The following is a 23,154-nucleotide window of genomic DNA, read 5'->3' as shown; positions in this document are numbered from 1 at the left end:
GACGAAGAGAATGGACACTAACTGGACGTGGAGGTAACCACCAGTCCTTGGGAAAGCGAGGTCCTAGATGGAGACGGCTGAGGGGAGACCCTCCTGGGAGGGAGACTGGGGAGCCGGTGGGGGGTTTCAACTTTTCTGTGCTTCTGTGCCTAGTTTCAGAATGTGAGGGGCGAATGCTGCTCTATTGAGGAGCAAAGGCTGTGTCCTGATGCTTCACCACCTGTTTAAGACAAGACACTTGTTCAAGGCCGTGGAAGACCTTGTTCACGGGACCACTGAGACGGGTGCTGCAGTGGGATAGAGATGGGGCTCTACTCCCAGCACAAGGACAGTGGGATGGCCATCCAAGGGCAGGTGGGAGCATGGATGGAAAACTACTCAGAGGAAGCCTCACGGGGGAGGGGGCTCCTGGCTAAACTGACCTCACAGGATTCTTGCTGAAGGCAGGAGGCCATCAGATTCACCTGGGTGGGGTGAGGAATTGGATCAGATACTGAGGGTGGTCAGGTGCTGAGGGTGGGGTTCCAGCTGAGCCGACTGAGCAAGGTTCTTGCTGAGACTGGGTGACACGGGCTCTGCAGGACCGACCCTGAGGGTCAGACACTGAAGGTTGAGGCCCTGGAGGAGTCGGACTAGAGTCTGGTCAAGGAGAGAATTTTGTTGCCTCACAGGGCGTGTTTGTTAAATGAGTAAATGAGCTCTGACGTGGGTCGCTAAGGGCAGGTGCTTTCCGTACTGCGTTATCCAGACTTGTGGACCGAGGAAAAACCCACTACAATGCAATAGCAGGTATTTATTTGGGCAAGTAGAACTGCAGTTCAGAAGACACAGATTCCAAAATGTGCTCAGAGGAAGACAAAGGAGGCAAAGGTTTATAAAGCCAGAAAGAGATAAATCACACAGGGTCTGCAAAATTTGTGTTGGTGGCAGCAGCTGTCAGTTCTTGGCTGCACGTGGTTGGTTGCTAAGGCCATCGCTAAGGCAGAAGTTCTCATCTACGGGAGAAAGCATATTTCTTGAAAGATCAGGATGACAACACTGAGGCACAGTTCAAAAAAGTCACATTCCCTCTGGGTAGAGACATGGTGGGCACGCACAAGCCCCACTTCCTTTATGGCCTCCCAGCTCCGTGTCAGAAGCCTTGACACTCGTCTCTCCATTTTGCTATCCTGTCCACAGACTCGGAGTTAGAGGCTGTGCCAGGGGGAGCCTTACAAGTGGTAGAGGAATCACACTCCGGTCACGGGGGAACAAGGCTCAGAAAGGGTCAGTAACTCTCCCAAAGCCTCACGTGTGTTCCAAAGCACATTGCATCCTCATGCTGAAGACGAGCCGTCCCCTCCTTAGCTCGTCTGCCCTGGTACCTGTGAGGCGTTCTCATTCCTGTCTGACAGGATAATGGCTCAGAATGCTCAGATGACTGCCCACAGTCACAGAGTTAGTCAGTCAAAGAGCAAAGCTATCTGTATTTGCCAAGGAACTTTTTAATTTGACAAATATAGAAAAGTACAAAAACAGAACTCAAACTTCACATAAATATATATGGAATTATTAGTAATATTTATGGGGTACATTATATTTAATTGCAGGAATGTGCTTTTATATATTTGACATGGTTATGTATATATTTGGATGTAGTCACTGAGGTTGTTGTAGGGTTTTTAACATGAAAAATAAGAGCAATAAATAAGAACAAACCAATCACATTTAATTTAAATTTGTTGTAAATTCCCTATCTGTTGCAATGTGCAAATTGTTTATATTTTATAGAGTAGCAAATTTCTTAAAAATTTGGAAAAGCAAATACTTTTTGAACACCTTTCATAAATAATACATACTAGATATAATATATCTGACTTATACATGATATGATGTGTGTATATACATGTATTATAATTCATTTAAATAACTACATAAACCAGAGTGGAAATTTCTCACTCTTTCCCTCAGCTTACTTCCCACAGGTAACCAGTATTAAAGTTTGGTGCAAATCCTTTCAGGTTTTGTTTTTTCTAAGTAGAGCTAAAATTGTAATCCAGGTCAATGTGCTCCCAATTCTGTGTTCTTTCTGTTAAATGAAATAATGCATATAAAATACTAGTGAATGCAGTTAAGTACTCAATAAACATTAGTGTAGTTTTCTTTTTCTTTTTTTAAATTTATTTTTCCCCCAAAGCCCCAGTAGATAGTTGTATGTCATAGCTGCACATCCTTCTAGTTGCTGTATGTGGGACACGGCCTCAGCATGGCCGGAGAAGCAGTGCGTTGGTGCGTGCCCGGGATCCGATCCCGGGCCGCCAGCAGCGGAGCACGCGCACTTAACCACTAAGCCATGGGGCCGGCCCCAGTGTAGTTTTCAATTTTAGTTCTATCAACAGTGTTAAATTGAGAGAATTAGTTGATCAATATTTATTTGGCACACATTTATTCTCAGCACTACACGAGGTATAGAATGTATCTGAGAGGTATTTACAGAGAAGGTATGAAAGGCATAGAGTGTTCTCTGAATGTATACCTACAGTTAAGGGTAGTACAGGGAGAATGTGATTGGGAGAATATTAGGTATAAATTTTAATATATCAGGATGTGAAGGTTGATCTTCAAGGCCATATTGATCTTAAAGTTGACAGATTACCTCAATTCTCCAGGTGTGATCAAGGAGCATTCCCTGACATTAATAAAAACTAACTGCGGGAGAAAGTGGCATTTTCTGCGTGGGTCTTGGACGTGGTGAGTGTCGCAACTAGGACATGGGAGCTCAAACTCTGTTGGGTACGCCTGCCTCCGTGGCTCACAGTTGTTGGAGGAAGGCGTCTGTAGACAGGAGACACGACCCACCTCGCCGGAATAACACGATCTCAGAGTCGAAAGGACTGGCAGCCCAACTGTCTTCCCTCTTCAGATCAGCCTCTGCTCCATCACCTCCCAGGACCAGGAACTCGATGTCTCCTGAGGCAGTTCTTTTCTTTGCAAACAGCTTTGGTTGCTAGAAAGTTCTATGTGGTACCCCAGACCGTACTCTCATTTAAAATTAATTTTGCCAGAGTCAAATCTCACTTCAGACAGGGATGGCACACTTGATCTTTGTTAAGTAAAAAGTTAGCATTTCTACACCAGTGAATTTTCAGGGGCCGTATTAGCCAATAAGGACAATTCAGGCTAAAATTAGTAGCTTCCTCCAGCGGAAGGCTCAGTAAATGGAAGGTTCTGTAACCATGTCTTTCTGGATCCAGGAATGAATTCTTCTGTGTAAAGGCTGTATTTTTGTGACACCAAATTGTGTAAAGTACACCTCTTACAAACTTGAACAATAGCATGACTTAGTGTTATAAAACTCATAAATGGGTGAATGATGACAGTCAAACTCCTGGGACTCATGAGAAGCACGTCTCAGAATTCCAGATGCCCGAAGATGCTCATCAGACCGTCAGTGTCTGCTTCCCTCCCTGCCTTGGGCCCGTGCTTTGGGGTGCTGGCCTTCCACCTCCCACAATCCTAGAGACCCTTCCCTGCCATGCCCTCCTAGAAACAATGCGAAATGTTGTTTAGAATGTTCTGGAATGTAGGTTTTTGATTTACTGAGCCTGGCCTTCTTTCAAATTGGCCTGGATTTGCAAGGGGTCACAGTTTAACTTACAAGGAAAATCTTAAAAGGACAGAAATGTGGATATGCCAGACTGAAAGGAAGCCAGTGGTCTGGGCACAGGCCACGGCCTCTTCGCAGGAAGAAAAGGGTCCGTGTTATTTGTTCAAGTGTTCTGAGCTGGTTTTCCATGTTTTGTTTGCCGTGTCCTTGAGGGGCTGTGTTTGGATCCTGGCTTTGTTCTGTAACTGCTGTTTTACGGTTTCTGAATTTTATCAGTGTCTGTGCATGCAGTGTGTTTATTTTGACAGTACCCTATGGGCCCGGGGGTACAGACCAGTTTGTGCTGCTAGTGCATAGGATAACCACTGCCACATTGTCGATGCATTGCAATTCCTTCCAGCCCAGAGGGTGAAGCTTACTTGATCTGGTTTGCAAAGGCGTGCCTATATAAATTTTTAACATTCTTATATATTCCCATGAAGAAGGCATTCTTTAATTTCTACCAGGTAGAGTATTCTTTAGTAAGGGTTCTGTGGTTTTGCGTCATTTTGTAATATTTTTGCCTGGTGGGTCCAGAGATATTGGGGGTGGTGGGTGGGGGAGGTGTGTGTGACTGTTGATCTCATGATCCTCTGACTCGCTGAGAATGTAAGGTGGGGATTTCTGGGCTCATTCCACACTGCCTTGCATTCCAGGTGGCTGGTTGATATTTAAGATTTGGCTTATCCTGCTCAGTTCCTTGGCACCTTCCAGACCCTAACCACTCACCCTGTAAGGGTCCCGGTGCCTCTCTCCACTGGGTCTGTTCCTGGGGCTCCTGCAGGCCTCTCCCAAAGACAAACTCAGAGCCTCTTTTCATTTTATTTTTTTTTTTTTTTTTTTTTTTTTTTTTAAAGATTTTATTTATTTATTTTTCCCCCAAAGCCCCAGTAGATAGTTGTATGTCATAGCTGCACATCCTTCTAGTTGCTGTATGTGGGACTCGGCCTCAGGATGGACGGAGAAGTGGTGCCTCGATGCGCATCCGGGATCCGAACCCGGGCCACCAGCATTGCAGCGCGCGCACTTAACCACCAAGCCACAGGGCCGGCCCCCTCTTTTCATTTTAAAAGTTTTGCTGCTAATCACTTCTGGAAAAACCCAAAAGATACACGTGATTTCTTTTTTTTTTTTTTTAGAGTTTTTGGTGTGAAAATATAAGCAATACTGAAGTATATCGAGTGAAAAGTTTCTCTACATAAGTTAATTTGCTGGGCAGGAGGGTGTGCACACTAAAATTTTGATCCATACTAACAAATAGATCACATTTGCCTTCCTGAGGTTTGTACGGTTTCCAGCCTGTGGAGGTTTCCCTGCCAGGGTCCCAACAGGGGAGATGTCTTAATAGATGTTCTCCACTTCGACAGATGGAAAAAGACAGCATTTCGTGTTAATCTGCATTTTCCTGATTACAATGAGTTGAGTGTCTTTTTGTATTTTATGGTTTGGCTCTTTTCTGAGACAGGAAATAAAAGTAATCCTGTACCCTGGAACTGGTGAGGGGCCGCCCCTGCTTCTGACTTTCCGTGGCGGCGAGAGGACGTCCGCTTCACGGTGGGCCCTCTGACTCCAGGTTGGGGCAGGGTCCCGCCGTGTCCACTGTGCCTGACTGTAGCCTGCCTCAGCTAGGTGGTCAAAATCACCTGCAAGAGTCCCTCCAGTCGCCTGTAAACTATACCGCGTGGACGTCTCACTTGTTGGTCAGCGGTCAGGAAACCCTCAAAGTCGTTCACAGTCTTGGGCCCCCAGACCGCGTCAGGCTGCCCGGTGTGAGGGACGGGGCTCAAGGGCCAGTGAGGCCACACCGTCCTCCTGGTCCGGTCGGCAGGGGGGCCGGGCGCAGCTCCCCTGTCCCCTCTGCCCCCTCTGCCCCTGGACCCTGGACTCCGAGGGCGGACACTACACAGCTCCCGCTTGCTCCTCCTCATGCGTTTGCACGCCGTCCACCCGCCGTCCGGCCGAGCCCAGGCCGCAGAGGCCGCGGCCGGAGCGGGCACACAGCTGCCGGCAGGTCCCAGTGCCCACAGCCTCTCGGGGTCGGCCCACAGGGCAGACACCGGGCACCCACGTGGGCCCCGCCGGGGGGCGGGGGTGTCAGCGGGAGGGCCGGTGGACGTCACCCCGGACTAAGTTATGACGGGGTCACCAGTCCTGGGCAGGCGGGCGGCGGTGCTCGCGCCCCTTTCTCGAGCCGGTACCGGGACGGGTGCGAACCGCGACCCGAAACCCGACCACCCCGCCCCACGGGCAGAGGGCTTTGCGCATGCGCGTTGCGCCCGCTCCGCGTCCGGCGGCGGTCGCCACGGTGACCGGAGGCAGGCCGCCCCGCCCCCCGCGCCGCCGCCCTGCGGACATGGCCGCGCCCACTGCCAAGGGTGAGGGGTCAGCTCCGGGTGGGGGTCGGCCGGGGAGACCCGAGCCGGGGTGAGGGGGGACCGGGGTTAGTGGGACGGGGGTGAGGGGTACCCTGGGTGAGGGGGGTCCTGGGGTGAGGGGTCCCGGGGAGACCGGAGCCGGGGTGAGGGGGGGCCGGGGTGAGGGGGACTGGGGTGGGGGGTCCCGGGGGGACGGGTACCCAGGGTGAGGGGGTCCCAGGGTGAGGGGGTCCCAGGGTTCCGGGGAGAGGGGCATCTGGGGTGAGGGGTGAGGGTTGAGGTGGTCCCGGGTCGGGGTCAGGATGAGGGGTGAGGGGTGAGCGGGGCAGTCCGAGATGAGTGGGGGCCAGGTGTAGGGGGCCCGCGGTGACAAAGGTCGGCTCGGGGTGAGGGGGGGCCGGGGTCCCGGGGTCGGGGGGTCAGAGTGACGAAGGGCAGGGGGTAAAGGGGTCCCGGGGGGAGGGGGGCCGTGGTGAGGAGTGCCGGGGTCCCGGGGTGGGGGTTCAGGGTGAGGGGTCGGCCGGGGTGAGGGGTGAGCGGGGGCGGTCTGAGATGAGTGGGGGCTCGCGGTGAGAGAGGTCGGCTCGGGGTAAGGTGACCGGCGTTTGTGGGTCCAGAGGTCAGAGCCTCCTGAGGCGGAGGTGGTGTGAGGGGAGGGGTCTCGCCGGGATGGGGCGGTGACCTCGCTGGGAGGAGGGGGTCGGGGGCGGGGCCTGTCCCGGGGGCGGTGACCTCGGGTTGGGGGACGATGAGGGGCAGTGAGGCGTAGGGTGGATGGTGGTCTGGTCTGGAGGTGGGCCTGCTTGGGTCTGGGGTTGGGGGCCTGGTCGGGGGCGGGGACCCGGTTGTGGGTGGGGTCCGATTGGTGGGGGGGGCTGGTCGGGGGGGGGGACCCGGGTGGGGGGGGTGGCTGGTCGGAAGGGGCCCGGTCGGGGGCGGGGACCCGGTTGGTGGGGGACCCGGTGGGGGGGGAGGAGTCCCGGGCGGGGGGGGGGACCCAGTTGGTGGGGGGCGTCTGGTCGGGGAGGGGGCCGCGCGGTTGGGGCGGGGACCCGGTTGGTGGTGGGGGGGGGGTGGGGAGGGCCCGGGTGGTGGAGGGGGATCTGGTCGGCGCGGGGACCCGGTTGGTGGGCGGTGCCCGGTCGGGGGCGGGGACCCGGTTGGTGGGGGGAGCCCGGTCGGGGGCGGGGACCTGGTGGGGGGGGGGAGCCGGGTGGGGGCGGGGCCCGGGTTGGTGGGGAGAGCTCGGTCGGGGGCGGGGACCGGTTGGTTGGTCGGTGGGGCCCGGCCGGGGGCGGGGACCCGGTTGGTGGGGCGGGGGTCCGGTCGGGGGCGGGGACCCGGTTGGTGGTGGGGGGGTGGCCTTGCCCGGCCCCGCCCGGCCCCACTGGCCGCGTCCGGGTCCCGCAGTAGCCGCCGACGAGCGTCCGCGCCGGGCCGGCCAGGGAGGGCGCGCGCGGACGCACGGACGCCGAGCCCGCCCCGGAGCATGTGGAAGCTGGGCCGGAGCCGGGTGCTCCTGGACGAGCCCCCCGAGGACGAGGACGGCCTGCGGGGGGGTCCGCCGCCCGCCGCCGCCGCCGCGCAGGTGAGGGGGCGCAGGTGGGGGGCGCGGGAATGAGGACGCACAGGTAGCGGGGCGCAGGTGCGGCCCGGCCGCGCGGCTATCAGGGTGCCCGGGCCTGTCCGGGGCCCGCCGCCCTCCGTGTTGACCCCGCGTTAGCAGGCAGTGAGCCCCGCGTCCTCGCCGCCCCCGCACGCGGGTCGGGCACGCGGGGCGGCCCCCCGCCTGGGAGGGGCCCTGGGATGCCGGCTCCGGCCGGGGCCTCCCCGCGGAGGTGACCGGCCCCGAGCGCGGCCGCTGGAGTAGCGGGCGGGTCCTGGGCGGTGGGCGGCGGTGACGGCCCGCCGCGACCACGGCGGCGTGCGCGGGGGCTGCGTACGTGCTTGCACGACGGTGTCCGTCTCTGAAACCTCCGGTTGTCTGGAGGAGGGCAGGTGTCCTTTATGCAGAAAATGGGAAGGCACCGGCCTTGCGAGTTCGGGGACACGCCTGGAACGTGTAGAATGTTTCAGTTAGAAGGGATCCCGCTGCATTGCATATGCCCCCCCTTCCCCCAGTGCAGTATTCCTGTTCCTGTGCGAGGAAATGGAGGTCCGAAATGCAGCTCTCTCTTTTTTTTTTTTGACGATGGTCGTGAAATTTTGTTTGTTTGTGTAATGTTTGGAAACCCTCTCCTGCGGCTGTTAGGATGTTAGGGAATTAATGATGCTCTGTATCCGCCTTCTCAGGACTCGTCAATAGTTGAGGAGAGTGCTTCTCCCTTGGGGACTGAAGTGGCTTCGTCTTGACATTTCTTACAGGAGTTAAAGGCCTTTCCCACCTCTGGGAAAGGGATTTGATTAAGCATTAGCTATGGCTCCTTCAGAAGTTTATGATAGTATGCGTGTTTACCTCACTTTGTATTTTTTAAATTTCACAATTCTATGGTTACTCTAAACAGCAGCTCTTAAATATAATGATGAGACTTTATATGTGGTTTATGCCTGGTTACAGAGTTAGTTTCACTGACCTAAAAACCTCCTTTTTCCACTTATTCATCCCTCCTTCTCCCCTAACCCCTGGCAACCACTGATGTATTTATTGTCTCCGTAGTTTTGCCTTTTCCAGAATGTTGTTCAGGTAGTTGGAATCACACAGTGTGTGGCCTTTTCCGATTGGCTTCTTTCGCTTAGTCATATGCATGTAAGGTTCCTCCATGTCTTCATGACTTGATAGCTCGTTTCTTTTCAGTGCCGAATAATCTTCCATTGTCTGGATGGACCACAGTTTATTTATCCATCTATCTACTGAAGGGCATCTTGGTTGCTTCCAAGTTTTGGCAGTTTTGAATAAAGCTGCTGTAAACATGCGTGTGTAGGTTTTTGTGTGGACATAAGTTTTTAATTCCCTTGGATAAATACCGAGGAGTGTGATTGGTGGATCCTGTGATCAGAGGATGTTTAGTTTTATAATAAACCAAACTGTCTTCGGAAGTGGCTGCACCATTGTGCATTCCCACGGGCAGGGATGAGAGTTCCTGTTGCTCCACATCCTCCCGGTGTGTGGTGATGTCAGTGTCCTGGATTTTGGTGGTTCTCATGGGTGTGTGGTGGTATCTCATGGTTGCTTCAGTGACATATGATGTGGAGTGTCTTCTCATGTGCTTATTTGCCATCCATTTATCTTTTTTGGATGTTCAGATCTTTTGCCCCATTTTTAGATTGGGTTGCTTGTTTTCTTATTGTTGAGTTGTAAGAGCTCTTTGTGTATTTTGAATAACAGTCCTTAGATGTGTCTTTTCCAAATATTTTCTCCTAGTCTGTGGTTTTTCTTCTCCTCTTGCCACTGTCGTTTGCAGAGCAGAAGTTTTTAATTTTAATGAAGTCCAGGTTATCAATTATTTCTTTCATCATGTTTTTGGTGTTGTATCTGAAAAGTCATTGCCGTACCTGAGGTCATCTGGATTTTCTCCTATGTTATCTTCTCGGAGTGAGATCTGACTGTGTTTTTTATGTTACTTTATTAAGAGTATCTATGGTTTAATGTGTTGAAAAAACTTTGCTATAGAAAAACAGACATTTTTAATCGTGACAGGTTAGTCATACTCTAAATTTAGTTAATTAGTTCAGGAGGATTGATCTTTATCCCAAAGCCAGTTTCTCTTAGAATTAAATTTTAAAATTCATGACAAGTCTACCATAAAACTTCTGCCTACAAAGTTTTATTTTAAGGTTGAAAGAAGTAGGAATTAATATGCCAGAAGGACTTAATGGATCTGTTAAAGTCAGTGTCTCATTAGCAAGAAGTTCTCAGTTCTGTTTTGTTTTCAGTCTTTCAGCCCCTTTACCCTGCAAAAAATTCAGCCCCTTGATATTAAACATGCAGGCTAAGAGTACGCTTTGCCTTATTCTAGAAAGGTATTTAGTTTGCGTTCCTATCCGGTGTGTTCGACTTTCTTGAAAATGAGGTCACACAGCTATAATCTGTGTTGTTTAAGAAAAAAAATAGCTTAATGTTAGGTTCTAATAAGTTTGAAATGTGAGGCATTCAAAATCCTTACTTGGATTTAAGAAACACTGACTGTTACTAAAATAGTTTTAACACTGTAGAAAATAAATTTCTCCGAGCTTGTCTTTAGGCTGTTGGCTTTTATGTCATGCATACACATCTATTTTGCATGCAAGTATAACAGTGAGGTTTATAAGGTGAATCATTCATTGCAGTCATTTAACAAAGAGACAGGTTTTAATGAGTCTAACTAGTGTATTTAAAAAAACGAAACTGCTATGCATGTGGTAAAAGATTTCTGGATGTTAAATGTTAGGTCTTAACTTCTTCCCTCTTTCCAGTGGGAAGTATTGTTACTATTTTTGTATAGCTGCCCATGAAACATTTGTGCATATACATGTGTGTGTTTAAAATCATATGTTTGCTTTCCCACCGTGAACATTTTTCTGCACCTTGAATTGTTCCCTTAATAATACGTGAGTACTTCCTATTTCAGCACTGCTGCCGGAAAAAAATTCATTTTTAAGACTGTATAATGTTAAATGCTGCAATTTATCTAATTGGGCGTCTTCTCATGAATTTTGAGATTGTTGAGCCTTTTTTCTTAACCTCTGCTCCTCAGAGTTTTGTGCAGTAGCAAAGAAGGATATGTAGAGGTATGTTCGACATGATGCAGTTCAGACTGGTTCTTCAGTTGCTCCAAGCTGGACTGCAGAAGGATTTAGCTAGCTGTAAATTAATGCCTTTAAAAACAAACCTCAGAGAATTTTTGGCATATTTTCATGTTAAAAATTTTAAAAGGCTTAGACATATTCTGTAGGCATTCCAAAAAGAAAAAAAGTCAGGGAACATTTCAGGTGTTTTTTAATCTGCTTTGAAGATAGGAAGAACCGAGGGATAGTAAACCTGAGTTTAGATTGCACAGAATTGTTCTTGGATAGTTTTGGGAGGGGTCTATTGAAGTTTACTGTTAGTGGAGTAAACTAGGTAGTTGGTGGTTTACGTGAGCTCCTAAGTTCGGAAAGTAAATGCTCTAAGGTCTAGCATTCTTCTTGTGGGATGGTGTATCGGGAAGAGCCTGGGCTTTTACAATAGAATGTGGGCTTTAATTAACAACTTTTTTTGTGTGTGTGAGGAAGATCAGCCCTGAGCTAACATCCATGCTAATCCTCCTCTTTTTGCTGAGGAAGACCGGCTCTGAGCTAACATCCATTGTCAATCCTCCTCCTTTTTTTGCCCCAAAGCCCCAGCAGATAGTTGTATGTCATAGTTGCACAGCCTTCTTGTTGCTGTATGTGGGACGTGGCCTCAGCATGGCCGGAGAAGCGGTGCGTTGGTGTGCGCCCGGGATCCGAACCTGGGCCGCCAGCAGCGGAGCGTGAGCACTTGACCGCTAAGCCACAGGGCCGGCCCTAGTTAACAACTTTTAAACACTTATAGCTTTATTTTTCTGCTTAGCAATACATTTTGGATCTTATTGATACATGAAGGGCTTCTTCATTCTTTTGTGTGTACGTGCGTGCATGTGTGTATGTGTGTGTTTCAGTGTTGTATAATATTTCCTTGTATGGATAGATAGACTTTTAAAAAACTAGTCCCCTGTTGATGACCTTTAGGAGGTTATTTCTAGTCTCTTTCCATTGCAAACATGCAGCATAAGTCATTTCACATATCTGAGTCCAAGGGCATATACATTTGTAATTTTGGTAGATATCTCTAAATTGCCCTCCCAAACAGGTTGTATGAATGTACATTTCAACTCTCAGTATATGAGAATGTCTTTCATGACAGGCTTGCCAATACGATATGATGCAGTATGTTTGCCAAATTTTACATCTGATGGGTGAAAGGAGTATCTTAATTTGGTTTTAATTTATATTTCTCTCATGGACAATATTAAATAGCTTTTCATATGTTTACAAGCCTAAATGAAGACTTCTAAAAACTTCCCCACCAGCCCTGGTGCCACATCATTAGATGTATTAAGCTGTAGTCAGGATAACTGCATTTTCGTGAAAATACAGCCTGGTAGTTTAGATGTGGACACTGGTTTCTGGTGTACCTTGGTTGAGTCCCACCTCTGTCACTTGTTAGCCAGGTGACCTTGTACAAGCCATGTGACCTAGCCAAGCTTCAGTTTTGTTTTTTAACTGTAAAATTGGGGTGAGGATATGCTAAGTCTAACGTTTATTGTCTGCTGTGCTTAGGCATGATCATAAGCCCTTGGCGTGGGTTAGTGCCACCACTTGCCAGGTGCAGAAACCAGTCACAAAGCAGAAGGTGACTTGGAAAGGCCACACAGCTACTCAGTGGTGACAAAAACTCTCTCCTGGACCAGATTTTAGTCAGGCTCCTCTGAGCCCTCTTCCCAACTAGTCTCAACCCTGAGAGTCTTTGTTGCCCTTATTGATTCAACCAGGGGGTTGAATCAATGCAAATTGACAGGAGGTGTGGGGGGGTGATAGTAATGGTATTCCAAACATCAGGACAGCTGGAGTCCTACTAATGATGCCGACCTCTTGCCTTTTACTCATTTGAGAGCATGGAGAGAGCACTTATTATCTCTTCTTAAGAGTCATCTAGATTCTAGACCACAAGCTCCACAGAGAAGGAGTTCATGTCCACTGCTGTGTCGCTAATGGCAAGAAAAGTGCCAGGCACGTAGCTGATGCACCTCGGTCAATACTTGTGAAATGAAGGGACTAGGTGCAGGGTTTTCAAATAACACCACCGCCTGATGATAAATGCTGTAGTATAGTCGTGTGTGAAGTGCTGAGGGAATTAAATGCAGGGAAGTCAGGGAAGGAATTGTAGAGCCAGTTTCATTTTCACTGGGTCTGGAAAGGGGAATAGTTCTTCAGCCTTAGAAGAACTGATTGATTCTAGATACAGATACATTTTTGGGTGGCAAATACTTCTTTGTAGGGTTAGTCTTATTGGACACTCATATGAGCTAAATCAGAAATTTAGTCAGCAAGACTACTTTTGCCAAATATAAGTAAATGAGAATTATTTGAGGGAAGGAGAAGAAGAGTCAAAGAAGAGAAGGAAAAGAAAAAAGATCGTAGGTAAAACACTCACTCCTCCCCTGGATTCCATTAACTCAAAGGAGGCTTGTGGGACAGAGGAGTGCTGCCTGGTAGAAATAGAGTGCAAAAATTTTCTTGTAGCCACATTAAAAAAGTTTAAAAAAAGGTTAAATTAATTTCAATGCAACATTCTAAATTCAGTATATCCAAAATATTAATTATATGAATAGGTAATCAATATAAAAATTTGTTAATGAGATATTTTACTTTTTTTCATACTAAGTCTTTGAAATCTGGCGTGTATTTTACGTTTACTGGCACATCTCAATTTGGATGATAACTTTTCATTGTTAAGTACTTTATCAGTATTTAGATTTTATAAAATTTGCAGTTGAAAAAGTATATTGTTTTATCCAAGTTGTTCCAAACATATTTAAAAGTTTTTCAATAACTGAATTGAGTATCGTTTTAAAATTCACATTTAAATAATTAAAAATGCAGTTCCTCAGTTGTGTAAGCCCTGTTTCAGCTCCCCAATAGCTACATTTTCGATAATGGTTGCTGAATTGGACAGTACAGCTCTAGACTCTTCCCCCAAATTCAGATCAGCTCATCCAAGAGTGTTTGTGGATTCTTCTACTTGCCCAGTCTAGTGGAACCTCTCTAGGAATTAGCTAGGCAAATTCCAAGCTTCTCTGCTATGTCGTTTTAGTGCAGGGAGCTACTGCAGGATAGAAATGATTGAAGCTTGGTGTCTGTCTCTCTTGGGCCCTAGCATACTACTCTGTATAGTGTTCACCTGTAAATGCTAATGTGAAGCATTTAGATTGAAATTGTTATTCCTAAGAATTTAAAATCCAATTGATAAGATTCACTTTTACTGTTTTTTACTAGAGCTTAAGGTAGCATGACTTAGAATATTCTTAAAAAATTGCTACTCATCATTACATTTGAGTTAGACTCTGTGGGTTTCAAATTGAATCAAACCGAAGATCAATGAACATGGGGTCTAACTCACCTGTCCAGTTCTAAGGCTGTGGTCGAGTGAACTGTGCTTACCTCGCTCAGCTCTTCCTTAGATGGGTACTTTGTCCTGGTGAGGTGAGGCTGTGAGGTATTTATTCTGCCTCTATTAGATCATCTGCTGAGAAGAATGGCTGACTTTGCCTTTCGTCTGGGTTTGGGGAGTGAGATATACCTGTACGTGTAGCTGGTGCTAGTAAGCCCCAGCTTTAGGATTAAAACTGAAGACTGAAGCTCAAGAGGGCTTTCATCTGTTACCTCAGAGTGGATCAAGATCCCGACTAGGGACAGCCACAAGAATTCTGTGAACTTTGTTGTTTTCCTATCTGCTCATGCAGGCGGCTTGTCTGATTTTGCCTGCTTGCTCATCCCACGTTGAGCGAGCTCTTCCCTGTCTTGGTACTGTGGACAGTCAGATAAACCAACGTTTCTGCCCTAAAAGTCTAGTGGGAGCTGCTTTGAGGGAAGACTGACTGTTCTCATCTTTGCTTATATAGAACCCGAGGAGAGGAGGGACCCCGAGAGGCAGGGCGAAAAGAAGGGTAAGCTCATGGAGAACCTGGGAGATGGGTTTGATTCTAAGGAGAGGCCCTGGGGCCAAGTCAGAGGGAGGGTCCCTAGGAGCCCCTGATGTGGGCTTTCACTTTCCAGGATAGTAACAAATGTTAAAGAAGGACAATTATGGTTTAGCTTTATAATCTTGTATTTGGGAGTACAATATTTGGTACAAAATTTTTATCAACACTAAGTGGCAGATATTGATCAGTTCTAGCGTTTGAAAGATACCTTGAATCCTTTCATGAGTGCTTGCTATAATATACAGTAAATGGATACTTTACTCAGTAGAGGTGTTTTTTAAAATAAGGGACTGCGTCTCAGCTTGGAGGATATAATACTGGGTGATAATGCTGGTTCCTGCCATGTGCCAGGCACTGTTATAGTGTTTTACATGTGTTGTTGCAAATACGCAATAACCCTGAAGAGTAGATACAGTTGATCCTTGTTATTCTCAGATTCCCTATTTGCAGATTCACCTACTCACTAACTACTCACCTACTCACTAGCACCACTCGTTGTGGTGCTTTCCCAGTCGCTCACAGATGTGGAGAGCAGCACACACTTGAGTTGCCCGAGGCACACATCCCCAGGTGGACCAGGGCCACACTGCCTTCTTGGTCCACCTCTCACGCTGTGAACAAGTGTCCTTTCCGCTGTCTGTTTAGTGCCATGTTTTTCATATTTTTGTACTTTTTAATTGGTGATTTTGCTGTTTTAAATAGCCCCAAGCTTAGTGCTGAAGTGCTGCCTAGTGTTCCTCAGGGCAAGAAGGCTGTGATGTGCCTGATGGAGAAAACTCGTGTTAGATGAGCTTTGTTCAGGCGTGAGTTGTAGTGTGCTGGCCGTGAGTTCAATGTTAATGAGTCGACAGTATATATTAAATAAGCTGTCTTTATACAGAAACATACGTGAAACAAGGTTATGTATTGGTTGACGGAAATTCTGTGAGCAGAGTCTCGCGGGAACCTGACTCTGTACCTCTCCTAAGAACAGTGATTCAGTATTTGCTAATGCATTGTTCATGGCGACTTTTTATAACGTAGCTGCCTCAAAAAAGGAGAATCAACTCTATTTTACATTTGAGGAACTTAGAGAAGTTAAACAACTTGTGTAAAGTTACGTAGCCACTAATAGGAATTTGAATCCAAGTTTCTCTGAGTTTATAATTTTACTACACTGTTTCTCTTACCTTACAAGTTATCATAAATTTGTGATATGATTTTTCTTCATTTTCCAAATATTCATATTTTATATTAAAAAATACTAGGGCTTCAACAATCAGTGCCTTAGAAAAGCATTGATAAAATTGTGTTTTTCCTCAAATTCCAATATAACAAGCATCATAGTATTCTGTTTTACTTTTTTCCTGTGTAATAATGAGTATATTCTTAGAAGTCTTACTGTGGGAGGTAAACAGTTCTCTGGTGAATTAGCAAGTGAAAAGTACTAGAACATTGTGAGAAAAAAAGAACTGTCATATATACACCTACCCTTTTCTTTATACACCTTCTTTTTTACTTAATTATTTGAGGAGGAGCAGGTAGAATTTAAGCTGGCTTTTGAGAAAAGATATTGAGAAAGGGAGGAAATGCAATGCTTTGGGAGCAAGAAGACTCAAAACAGATTTAGGAGATAGAAAATGAACTGATTTAACTGGCACAGGAGGTTTGTATAGGGAAGAATTGGGAAAGCCCCAGTAAAGAGTTTAGACTTCACTGTTTAGATAAATATCAATGACTTCTAAGTTAGGGCTTTGTGATATTTTACAAGGAATACTTGTCTGAGGAGGAGGGGCTAGAGGCAAGATGCGGATAAAACAGGTAGGATTCTAGTGTGGAAGTTCAGATGTGAAATAAGAGCCTGAATTCTGGATTGAATAGTAGTCAAGAAAGGTGGGAAGAAGTGAGCTCGCCCAAGCCAGTCACAGAGAGTTGGTGCCTGTGGAGGTGAGGCTCCATAGCTGAAGGGCAGCTGGAGTGATCAGGGCAAAGATGTCACCTCTGAGAGCAACAGGGAAGCCTGAGGGCACTGTGGCTTTGGGAGCAGTAGGATGAGTTTGATTACAGACATGTAGATTTTGAGACAGCATCTGACATCCAGGTTGAAGAGCCTAGCAGGTGATGTGATGAGAGGGGAGGCTGAAATGCTCATCATTTGTGGCGCTGTAAGAAATCTGCGGGAACCTGGCTCTCCATTTCAGAGCTCATGAATTGATTGATAAGTGAACCAGGGAAAGGGGAGTAGGTAGCATGGTGGTGTTGAAAAGGTCTCTTTCCAGGAGTCAGCAGGCATCTGGGTCCCAACAGTGTCACTATTTTGTGACTTGAGGCAAATAAGTTAGTTATTCTCTCTCCAGAACCCCTGTTTTAAGTGAGGGGTTTAGAGCAGGAGTTCGCAAACTTACTGTAAAGGGCCAGACATTAAATATTTTAGGCTTTGCGGGCCATTCGGTCTCTGTCACAGCTACTCAACTTTGCAGTTGTAGCATGCAGACAGCCATGGACAATATGTAAGTGAACGAGAGTGGCTGTGTTCCAGTAAAACTTTATTTACAAAAATGGGCTGGTCTGATCTGTGGGACATTTTTTGCTGACACCTAGTTTAGACTAAAGGATCTTTGAAGTCTCTTCTAATTCTAGGGTAAAATTAATTCATTAGAGGTTTGTGATATAGACTTTGTTGTGATTTAGGGTACAAATAGGAAGTCTTAATTGCGAAATTTGGAAATAAACGGCAGTGTCATAGAGCTCTTTTATATTCGTCTTGGGCTTCCCTTTTATTAACAAGTGTGCATTTGTCTAGCTTTAAGGGCTTTCACATAAATTGTCGTGTTTGGTCCTTTATCTCATTCCACGAAGAAATGATTTTATAGTCAAGGAGAAGACATTAAGAACAGCAGCGATCATATTCATCATCTTAATCCTAACAGAGCATAGAGGCTAAAAGGAACTGGGTGATGTTTTTTGTAGATAGAAAGAACTGTGTGTGATGGTGTTCATCATCTTAGTTTGACGGAGCCTGGGCTCTAACAGGTACCCTTCTGAGAGAGACTGTTGATTTTCCCTCAGTATCAAGTTTTAGTTGGGTGCACAGCTGCCTAACCAAAGACTACAGTTCCCAGCATCCTTTGCACCAGCAGTGGCTCTGTGACCAAGTTCTGGCCAATTACATGTGAGAGGAAGCAATGTGCCCCTTCCTGAATGTGCCCTTGCTTCCTCTCTTACCCACTTCACATAGGTTAGTGGATGTGGTGGGCGATCTTCCGCACCGTGGAGAGCAGCATCCAGAGGTGGCAAGGGAACAAGACGAAAGAGGTTAGATTCCAGGTGTTGTTTAGCACTTGACTGCTCTCCTGGACTTAGGTGAAAGAAAAATATGTATTCTGTCTTGTTTAGTTTTGTTGTGTTGTGTTACGGCAGCAAACTTTATTATAACCAAGAGACTTTATTACACACACTCCCTCCCCAGCCTCCCAGTGGCCTACTGTTAGTCATGGTGCTACTTGAAATTACCCCTTTTCTGTACCAATTACTTAAACTTTAAAGTAATACCTGGTGTGACTTAGTGTTTCCTTGTAACTACTTAAATCTTTTTTTAAATCTTCTTTGCCACGTATTTGGCTGTAGCTAATACTAAGCTTATTGATTGAAGATGAATAATACTTTTTGTTTAACTTTTATTTTTTTATTTTTATTTTTTTTTGTGAGGAAGATTAGCCCTGAGCTAACATGTGTTGCCAATCCTCCTCTTTTTGCTGAGGAAGACCAGCCCTCGGCTAATATCCGTGCCCATCTTACTCTACTTTATATGGGATGCCACCACAGCATGGCTTGACAAGCGGTGCATCAGTGCATGCCCGGGATCCGAACCTGTGAACCCCAGGCCGCTGAAGTGGAGTGCATGCACTTAACTGCTATGCCACCCAGCTGGCCCCTGAATAATACTTTTTAAAAACAAAGTTGTTTTATAGCAATGGTGTTTTAAAAAATAAATAGAGTTTTGCCCCATGGTGTAATTCATAGACATTTTGTTTGATGTGGCAAGAAGGTATGCTAAGAAACTTTACAGGAAATAGACAATTTATAACTATAATTAAGAGTGATAATCCCTACACCTTTCCATTTTTGTCTTAGAAAAAAATATATCCCCATGTATTTTTTTTCTGATACCAAGGAATTCTCCAGTTATTTGACACCACCTGGGTATCCTACAGTTCAGTTCAGTTCTGACACTAACTACCTGAAGTTAGCACAGACCCTGCAAGTTAAGGGCTCAATCCCACAGGACTGCCCGCACTTCAGGTGCCAGTCACAAACGGGGTGCCCAGGCAAACATAAGAGGAGTAATGCCAGCAAGATGGCCGAAAGGAAGCCCTAGACCTTGTATCCCCACAGAGATATTGACTTAATATATGGTCCAAAAAGCCTTTATGACAACTCCAGAAACCAGTTAGGAAGTTACAGTGTCCTAGGCAAGTGCAAAGCCAAGAACAGCTGCATTGAGATGGGTAAGGAAAGCTGTTTCACCCGCAATAGCCATTCTCCCAAGTGGCACACCTTGGCATAATTGGTAATAAACACCAAACTCATGACTTCTCCATCAGGAGGGAAATAGAAGAGTGGAACATGTATCCAACATTCCACCTTTTTTTTTTTCCACAGGGAAGGATTTGCCCTGAGCTAATGCCTGTTGCTAGTTTTGCTCTTTTTTTTTTCCTCCCAAAGTCCCAGTGCATGGCTATGTATCCTAGTTGTAAGTCCTTCTAGTTCTTCTACGTGAGCCGCTGCCACAGCATGGCAACTGACAGATGGGTGGTGTGGTTCCATGACCGGGAAATGAACCCCGGGCCATCAAAGCAGTGAGAGCACCGAACTTTAACCGCTAGGCCATCAGGTGGCTCCATTCCAGCTTTTTGAGAAGCCACTTGAGGGACTGGTTTCTGTCTCACCTAACTGGGAGTGCTAAGGAACTGGCTTACTTTGGATTCCTGGGGCCACTGAGACAAAATGAGAGCTCAGCTTCTTGTTGCTGTGCCAAAGAACCTATGGTACTGCAGACGGACAGCAGAGGGAGAAAGAGGTTACAAGGTCTTGGAAAAGAAACTGGCAAAACTCTCTAATTGGGAAGTTACATGCACAAGCTCAAGGAAGACATGTCCCCAGAAAAGGTTTGAGAGGCTCCCAGAATCTCTAGCCAGGCTGATTGATGAAGGTCTTTCCCTGTATGGAGTCAGTCATAAAGACTGGGAGAGGTGGCTATTTTTTCAAATGCCCTAATCCGAGCAAAAAATAATGAGGCATACAAAGAAACAGGGAAATATAGCCCAATCAAAGGAACAAAATAAATATCCAGAAACTGACCTAAAGAAGCTGAGATTTTTGAATTACCTAAGAATTCAAAGTATTTGTGTTAAACTCAATAAGCTACAAGAGAACATAGAGAATTAAATTAAACCAGGAAAATGATGCATGAGCAAAATGTAAATATCAAAAAAAAAAGAAAAAGAGAAAGTATAAAAAAGAACCAATTAAATTTGGGAGCTGAAGAATAATAACTAAATTGAAAAATTCTCTAGAGGGAGTTCAACAACAGACTCAATCAAGCAGAAGAAAGAATCAATGAATTTGAATACAAATCATTTGAAATTATTGAGTTAGGAACAAAAAGATAAAAGAATGGCAAAGATTATAAAAAGCCTGAGAGACTTATGGGACATGAACAAGTGGACCATCTCATATATGCAGTATGGGAGAACTGTAAGGAGAAAAGGGCAGAAATCTGTGAGAAATAATGGCAGAAAACTTCCTAAACCTGAGGAAGGAAATAAACATCCAAATTCAAGAAGCTCAAGGGTCACCAATTAGGATGAACTGAAGCAGCCCACACCGAGACACATTATAATAAAACTGTCAAAAGTCAAAGGCAAAGAGAGAATCTTGAAAGCAGCAAGAAAAAAGTGAATTGTCACATACAAGGGAGCTCTCATAAGATTATCAGTGGATATCTCAGCAGAAACCTTACAGGCCAGGAGGCTGTGGGATGATATATTCAAAATGCTGAAAGAAAAAAAAAACTGCTGACCAAGAATGCTGTATCTGGCAAAACTGTCCTTCAAAAATGAAGGAGAAATAAAGACCTTCCCTGATAAACAAAAGCCGAGGGAGTACATCACTGCTAGACCTACTTTACCAGAAATGCTAAAGGGAGTCCTTCAAGTTGAAATGAAAGGATGCTAGACATAACATGAAAGCATATGAAAATATAAAGCTCTTGGTAAAGGTAAATATATAGACAAATATAAAATCCTGTAATACTGTAATGGTAGTACATAAATCACTTTTAATTCAGATATAAAACTTAAAAGATAACAGCATAAAGATAACTAATGATAAAACTAATGGATATAAAATATAAAAAGATTTAATTTGTGATATCAGCATAACGAGGGGGAGATATAAAGGAGTAGAGTTTTGGTATGTGATTGAAGTTAAGTTGTTATCAGTTTAAAATAGATTGTTATAATTATAAAACGTTTCATGTAACTCCCATGGTAACCACAAAGAAAATACCTATAGAAGATACACAAAAGAAAATGGGAAAGAAATCAAAGCATGTTGCTACAGAAAACCAATGAAACACGAAGGAAGCAAGAGAGGAAAAGGGGGAAGAGTAAACTACAAGACATCTCAAAATAATGAACAAAATGGAAATAGTAAGTTCTTCCCTATCAGTAGTTACTTTCACTGTAAATGGATTAAACTCCCCAATCAAAAGACGTAGAGTGACTGAATGGATTTTAAAAAATAAGTATGCAAGTATATCAGACAAAAAATAAGTCAAACTGTCACAAGAGACACAGAAGGTCATTATGTAATGATAAAAGTGTCAATTCACCAGGAAAATAAGTACATGTAAACATTATAAATGTATATGCACCTAACATCATCAGAGATCCCAAATATATGAAGCAAACATCGACAGAATTGAAGACAGAAATAGACAGCAACGTAATAATAGTAGGAATAGTATTTCTTCCAATAATGAATAGAACAACCAGACAGAAGATCAATAAGGAAGCAGTAGAATTGAACAACGCTATAGACCAAATGGACCTAACCAGACTATATAGAACATTCCACCCAACAACAACAGAATACACATTCTTCTCAACTGTACAAAGAACATTCTCCAAGAGAGATGACATCTTGGGCCACAAAACAAGTCTTAACAAAAATAAGAAGATTGAAATCATACCAAGGATCTTTTTGAACCATAATGGACTGAAACTAGAAATCAATAGCTAAAGGAAAACTGGAGAATTCACAAATATGTGGAAATTAAGCAACACACTCTTAAACAACCAATGCGACAAAAGAAAAATTACAAGAGGAATAAGAATATCTTGAGACAAATGAAAACAAAACCACAAGATATCAGTATTAATGCAGTGTAGCAAAAGCAGTACTAAGAGGGAGTCTATAGTGTGCCTGTGTTAAACATTAGAAAGATCTCAAGTCAACAACCTGTATTTACACATGAAGAAACTAGAAAGAGAACAGACTACACCCAAAGTTAGCAGAAAGAAGGAAATAAAGATTAGAGCAGAGATAAATGAATAGATAGTAGAAAAACAATATAATAAAATCAATGAAACTAAGAGTTGGTTTTTTGAAGAGATTAACAAAATTGACAAACCCTTAGACTGAGAAAAAAAGAAGACAACAGAAATAAAAAATGAAAGAGATGACATTACAACTGATGTCACAGAAATAAAAAGGATCATAAGAGACTACTATGAACAATTATACTCCAAGAAATTGGATAACCTAAAAGATATGAATAGATTTCTAGAAACATACAACCTACCAAGGCTGAATATGAAGAAGTAAAAATCTGAACAGACATATAATTAGTAAGGAGATTGAATCAGTAATCAAAAACCTCCCAACAAAAACAAACCCAGGACCAGATGGCTTCACTGGGAAATTCTATCAAACATTGAAAGAAGAATTAACATCAATCCTTCTCAAACTCTTCCAAAAAATTGAAGAAGTGGGAATACTTCCAAACTCGTTTTATGAGGCTAGCATTACTCTAATATCAAAATCAGAAAAAGATAACTATAAGAAAACTAGACCGGGGCCGGCCCCGTGGTGTAACGGTTCAGTGCACGTGCTCCACTGCTGGCAGCCTGGGTTTGGATCCCGGGCGCACACCGAGGCACCACTTGTCAGGCTATGCTGTGGCGGTGTCCCATATAAAGTAGAGGAAGGTGGGCACAGATGTTAGCCCAGGGCCAGTCTTCCTCACCAAAAAGAGAATTGGCATGGATGTCAGCTCAGGGCTGATCTTCCTCACAAAAAAAAAAGAAAAAAAGGAAGAAAACTAAGCCAATATCTCTGATGAATATTGATACAAAAATTCTCAACAAAATACTAGCAAACCAAATTCAACAGTACATTAAAAGGATGATACACTATGACTAAGTGGGAC

The 23,154-nt window shown here is 45.1% G+C and overlaps 1 protein-coding gene across 2 annotated transcripts in view; it reads left to right on the top strand.

Moving 5' to 3' along the window:
* The first annotated feature begins 7,435 nt into the window (after nucleotides 1–7,435).
* TDRP (testis development related protein) overlaps nucleotides 7,436–23,154 on the top strand; it is a 61,889-nt gene continuing 46,170 nt past the window's right edge. The window contains exon 1 of one of the 2 annotated variants that reach the window (XM_087418263.1): nucleotides 7,436–7,588. In XM_087418263.1, coding sequence (XP_087274389.1) covers nucleotides 7,490–7,588 — 99 coding nt within the window. In that variant the 5' untranslated portion in view covers nucleotides 7,436–7,489. The remainder of the gene's footprint in view (nucleotides 7,589–23,154) is intronic. The other variant, XM_087418264.1, reaches the window with a different exon arrangement.

Source organism: Ceratotherium simum, chromosome 28 (genome assembly GCF_057802395.1).
Source record: "Ceratotherium simum simum isolate JZ-2026a chromosome 28, ASM5780239v1, whole genome shotgun sequence".
Taxonomy (NCBI): domain Eukaryota; kingdom Metazoa; phylum Chordata; class Mammalia; order Perissodactyla; family Rhinocerotidae; genus Ceratotherium; species Ceratotherium simum.
The sequence above is the reverse complement of the archived record's forward strand: the minus strand, read 5'-3'. Positions and strand labels throughout refer to the sequence as shown.